This window comes from Falco biarmicus, chromosome 3 (assembly GCF_023638135.1).
Source record: "Falco biarmicus isolate bFalBia1 chromosome 3, bFalBia1.pri, whole genome shotgun sequence".
In the NCBI taxonomy this organism is placed as follows: Eukaryota; Metazoa; Chordata; class Aves; order Falconiformes; family Falconidae; genus Falco; species Falco biarmicus.
The window spans coordinates 70,250,936-70,256,935 of record NC_079290.1 but is presented as its reverse complement, the minus strand read 5'-3'; the positions used below and the strand labels follow the sequence as shown (position 1 = coordinate 70,256,935).

Below are 6,000 nucleotides of genomic sequence, written 5' to 3'. Positions count from 1 at the left end.
CACTTCTTTCCCTCACCCTGGCAATCTTCTCACACACTGGCTCCACCAGGCTCTGCAAGCTTAGTGGTTTCCAGCTCTGACCCTGGGTGGCAGCGCCTGCAGAGCTGCAGTCCTCCCTGCATCAGCACCCCCTCCTTCCAGATCGATGCTTTTCCTCTGCAGCTTTCATGTCTCCACCTTGTTATTCCTCTTCTCACACCTCTCTCCTTTTTCTCACCGATCCTCTCTTCTGCCCTGTTTCCCCTCATCACACCATAATAGTATTTTTCTCTTTTTGTCACTGTCTTCATCTACTCATCACCATGGCAAGAGGGTCTTACAGAGGAAGAGGGATGCTCCCATTGAACACAATAGGGTGTAGCTACCACCTAATCAGAGACGGTTCTTGCCTGAAGAAATCACTTCAAATAAGCAAGGCAGGAAAAAGTGTGAGGGGGGGAAGTCTAGAAAGATGAAGTGACATCTGCAAACCTGTCCGGTGGGGCCAGAAACAAGTCTGCTTTCTTACCCATTGAGCCAAAGTGTAGTCTTTACTCCACAGGAATTTAAACAATTGTAACTTTAAAGCAAAGCACGAGAGGGCCTCCTGGGAACAGAGCTCCTCCAGGAGTCTTGCTGCTGTGGCAGAGAAACAACCAGGCAGTCAAGTCATACTGTCCCATCAAAAAGCAGTCCTAAGAGGCTCTTGATTTCAGCCACGTCCACCTAGGAAAACACAGCTTCCCAGCCCTGGCAAGGCAGCAGCCCCCAGGTTGTGTAGCTGAGATGCTCAATGTGACAGCAAGGGAGAGGCACGAGCTCCGCAGGATGCAGTGCCACTTTCCAGGGACCGGGAGGCACCTTACCCTGAATCCAGGGGAAGGCGGTGCTTGAGCTGGGAAGGGGATTTTCACCTTCCTATAATGACCAAGATGCTGCCACAGGATTTGCTACAGGAGCTAATGAACATGCCTCTAAAGGCCTGGGATGGGATTAGGTCAGGCACTCCAAATGATCCTGCCCATCTTCTCTTTGTCTTCTCCATATAGACTAGTTCACTGCCTAGGGGGCCAGCTGTCTCCATTTTCAGCCCTGCAGAAACCCACTGCTAGATCTTTTTTTTAAAAAAAACACATAATAATTAGATATGAGCTCATTTTGTCTGGTTGTGACTCATCTACCAGAAGCTCTATCAAACGCCACTGCTGTGCTGGGAGTCTTGCTTTCTAGGGTGTGGTGACACATGCAATTACCAGACTGAGTAATCAAAACCCAGTACAGGTTTACTGCCATTACACACTAAGTTTTGCTAGCAGAGTTCTGAGGGACTACTGGTGTTAGGTCCCACAGCTGGATGTGCACACACGTGCACACAAATATCCCTGAGTGGTCTGATGAAGTCAGCAGGGCTATGCAAGGCTCAGATACCACCTGAAGCCCAAACATATTTTTGTGCAAGTTTAGAGTAAGTTAATTTGTAGGCAAGGTCTTCTTATAAATTGAGAGACCTGGCAGGAAGGAGTCAACTTGCTTTATAAAATCCAGGAAACACAGCAACTGAATGGGCCAGTGTGAAGCAGAATTAGTAGTGACAGAGATGCTCAAATAACAGCAAGTTTTACTTTGATGTTCTTCTGTTGTTCACCTGACCATCAGGAAGGTCCTTAGGTGTGATAATGCACTGAAGACAGTGATTTGGGAAAGTCTAACAGCAAGAATTGTGTCCCTGCTAGTGCATCTATCTATACGGTCACCTGTGGCTTTCCAGCTTGTCCACGTGTCCACTGCTGTGGGTCACTCCAGAGTGGGTAAGAACACACTGTCGCCACTGCCATGCTAAATAAAAAATTAAATCCTGTGAATATGTGGCACTGAGAGAGCCTGGGGGGGCTACTCTGGTCAAACTCTCCCTGGGGTGAAAGCAAGCTGCTCTGCAGACTGAGCAGGGCGAGTTGCTCCCCAGCTCTACCTCTGCCACCAGAAAGGATTCACATTCATATGCAAACCCCCTACACCCTGGGCTGGCAGGGCTGTGCTCCACTGTGGCATTCCCAGCACAGGGCAGCCTGGTTTTGAGCCCGTCCTGCCTGCCTCTGCTCTCAAAATCTACTTCTCTCTCAGCAGTAAGGACGCCCCACCACAAAACCCATCTCAAAGGCTGCCTGTAAAAACAAGAAGCGTTATTCGTATGAATGAGACTATTTTCGTAAGTGCAGATGCGGAAGCTGTTGCCACCAAAATGTTTAGGAAACCGGTGCAAGGCAATAGTCAAGCTGTAGCGTAGGAACCAGTTCAAGCACTCGGCTCTGGCTGCTCCCCGAGCTGCATCCTCGCCACGATGCAGCATGCCCAAGACGAAATGACTGCGCCTGGAGAAGAAGATGATGCCTTTGGGGAAGGTAAAGTCATCTTTTATTAAACTAATCCCTCTCCCACTCTGACTAGAGACCCGTTTCTAGCTTGGGTGGTATTTCCTGGGTAAATCTGAAGATGCCTATGGGCTCCAAGGTCACAGGGTTACTAGACTTTCTTTTTCTCCTAAGAGAATAGAGAACAAAAGCACCCACATACAATGAAAATAACTTTCACACTGGTTCAGCAGCTTGCTTCCTCAGCAAGGAGGTTACTGCAGAAGAAGAAAGCTGCGGGAACACCAAGTGTGCTTTCTGCAGTGGCCGCGCTAAAGAAAGTAGTGTGCTGGGCATTCAACACTGCAGGTGCAGCTGCTGTCACAGTAGTCGGGGCTCTTTACAGAGGCTAAAGGCAATTAAATTAGCTGAAAAAAATTAGCCTTCTCCTCTCCAACTGCCACAACCCAGGGCACAAAGCTGGTGCCATAGTTTCTTATCCCTAAAAATGCTTCTGCCAGAGCTTGATTCCTTGCTGCTTGCATCCTGTGCCACCGTTTACATGTATACCAAGTGCTACCAGGTCAAAATAGCAGAGATGCAGGCAAGAGGACCCAGAGGAGAAGCAGTAATCTGTCTCATGGTGTCTAATTTCTGCCGCTGCTTGCTGCTCCCCCTTGCACTCAAGCAGGGGCCAGGGGGAGAACTTGCTCATGCAAATCTTCTCCCGGCCCCCAACCCTCCACAGTTTCCAAGGGAGTTGAAGGCACAAAGAGCTGCCTGGATCTGCTCCAAAGACTGTGAACCTTTAAACTCACTTTCAGCACAGCTTCAGCAAACCTCATTTAAACAAAGCTCAGCTGCGGTTGGTATGGAAAACTTAGCAGTGAATAGTGCCAAATCAAGTTATCTGAGCCCCAGTGAAAGGCATCAACAAAAAAAAGAAAGCAGTTTCAGTGATGTACTGTCTGTGCTCAAATACATTTCTCACGTATAAGTGCCCCCACTCCTCACCCTGTGTGCCAGTTTAGGCTCACATGGCAATGGATTTGCAGAAAAGAGAGGTCAGAGCATTTGCATTCAGGAAAAAATCCTGGTAGTCCAGGGAAGACCTGATGCCACTGGGCAAATTAACTGGCATTGAAAGTACCTTGTTGTGCTCCCTGCATCCTGCCCTCACGCAGGTGGATGATGCTTCCCAGGATAACCAGCAGGTGCTTCAACTTGATATGGACATTTCCAAGTACTCTGAATAACCAGTGGGATTTAGGCTTCACTGCTTTTTCTGAAACCTCTAGCCTATGTTCTTAATCAGAAATGTAGGTGGGAAGGAGAGGAATGCGTGCAGGTTATTCAACATTTATATTGTGTTATCTGAAGGGAAAGATACAGTGCTTAAGCAATCCTTTCCAGCCTCTCAGCTAAGTTGTTTCTGGCAGGGCTGATCCAGCAACAGCTAGAAGAAGCTGGCTTTTCAAAGGCAGGAACATTTTAGAAAACTTCTCCATGACCCTGCTTGGAGCAGGAGGTTGGACTAGATGACCTCCTGAGGTCCCTTCCCACCTGAGTTATCCTATGAGCCTGTGAGGTGGTGACAACATCTTCAAGTCATCTGTGTGTAACTGGGAACAAACCTACCCCAGCTGCTCCCTCGACCAGAGGGTCTGTTGGCTCCCAGACCTGCCAGCTGGAAAGCCCAAACAGCACCGACACAGTGCTAGCCTTCCCCTTCAGCCCCCTCTCCTCTCTCTTGAATGGGTCAGCAGGGAAACATTAACTTTTCGGCTGCTATTCCTGGAGCACCGCTGACCCTGGAGGAGCTGGCACGCTGCTCGGGTGGGGTGGGTGCGAGCAAGGGGAGCGGTGCCAGTCACAGGGCACCCCCGGCCCCCCTCACACTGCACAGACCTCAGCGCCAGCCACAACTCAGCTGCAGATTTTCAGGCCAGATGGAGGCGTTTGTCTGGTGCTGAACTCCCAGCTCAGCACAGACCACAGCTCTTAGGGCATGGGCTGATTTTTTTTTTTTTTTTCCACATCCAGCTTGATTTGGAAAGCAAATCTCCCACCCACCTTTTCAATTTGTCCCAATGCTTAACTACTGTCACAGTTAAAGGTAGCTACATCTTATTTCTTCTAGTGTTGATTTGTCTGGGGTTTTGGAGTTTGTTGCCCTCTTGTCCAGGTGAACAAAGAACTCACTGGTGCTTGTATGTATAAATGTCTCATATAGCTATCTGCAGACTGTAGCTCTTACTCTTTGCCAAGCTGACTGTTATCAACGACTGTTTCTTTATAAAGTGTGAGTTTTAATCTTTTAAGCATTTTCATGATTCTTGGGACCAGTCCCCTGGAGTCATGGACACAAACATAGAGCCCACCACTCCAAAAGGGTTACATCAGGGAGAAGTCCAGAAGTTACACAACCTGTTTACTCATACTTTATAAATATACGCATATATATGTAAAAATATCAGGATCAGTTCAAGGATCGGTTAGTATATATAAGGACTGCTTGAGTCCTTTTTGGGTCCCAGCATCACATGAGAGTCTCCTCTTCATCAGATTTTCCTCTATAATCTTCAAGTCTCTCAGCATCAAAATTTCTCAGGACAGAGTCAATACTATTGCATAATTATGGCTTATATCTTTTGCTCCCAGCTATGCCCATTCTAAACCCAGATGAATCAGCTTACTTTCTCAAGTAGCCTGTTCTTGGAGCAATTTACCACTTCCCCAGACATTGTGCAATCTGCATATTTGGTCAGTCACTGTTTAAAGTTCCCTTGCAGGTCACTGACGTAGAGTCCCGTGGGGACATAAAGTCCCCCATAGAGAGAAGACCAGCCTGTGCAGGTCCTCACTAGAAACTGCCATCCCTGATGATTCCTCAGCTGGGTTACATCTGTCTTTCTTTTGGATGCATTCAGCACATCTCATATTGATCTACTCCAGTTCAAGGTTCTTGGTCAAGATCTCATGCAGTACCAAGTAATATTTCTTAGAAAAGTCCAAGTACACTATCAATACAACTATTTTCTCTAAAACCCTAACAAGTGCCACTGATTGTACTCCATCTTTAATTTTGCTTGTATGACTCCTACACCAGCTATTCCATAATGAGGCCAGGACCACTGCCAGGCTATCACATTGCTAGTGACACAACATGAACTCATCACTCTCTGGAAATCCTCTGGTGTTTCATGTTTCTCAAAAAGTCAGCAAAGAGTCCCTGGGATAACGCTTTTCAAAGCTGTATTTTAAAATTCTTCTTCGGGAAAAGAGAGGAATATTTTAACAAAGGGGGAAATACTTTCTCATTTATATAGACAGTAAGCTGGCACTGATATTTTCCTACATGCAAACAAAAACATTTGTCCAAAACTTCTGTATTTTCTGCAGCATCATTGATAACTTCACCATTTTCATCCTCTTATGCTCCAATAGCATTGTTTTTCCTTATTGTATATTGAAATCCCAAGTCACAGAGATGGGTGTGACACAGTATACGATATATATCTTCACAAAAGATTAGGCTGACTCTGGCAATAGGTATTCGAGAAATTGAAATATGTTCATCCTGAAAGAATATCTGTTAGATAATTTTCTTCTTTTCTAATAAGAACCTTGCACTTACATTGTGCTATCTCCCTCAAAGACTGAAGAGACTTTG

General features: G+C 46.5%; 1 protein-coding gene across 1 annotated transcript in view; it reads left to right on the top strand.

Moving 5' to 3' along the window:
• The first annotated feature begins 2,115 nt into the window (after positions 1-2,115).
• RIPOR2 (RHO family interacting cell polarization regulator 2) overlaps positions 2,116-6,000 on the top strand; it is a 70,255-nt gene continuing 66,370 nt past the window's right edge. The window contains 1 exon segment of the mRNA XM_056333381.1: positions 2,116-2,378. Within this exon segment, the coding sequence (XP_056189356.1) occupies positions 2,318-2,378 (61 nt within the window). The 5' untranslated portion in view covers positions 2,116-2,317.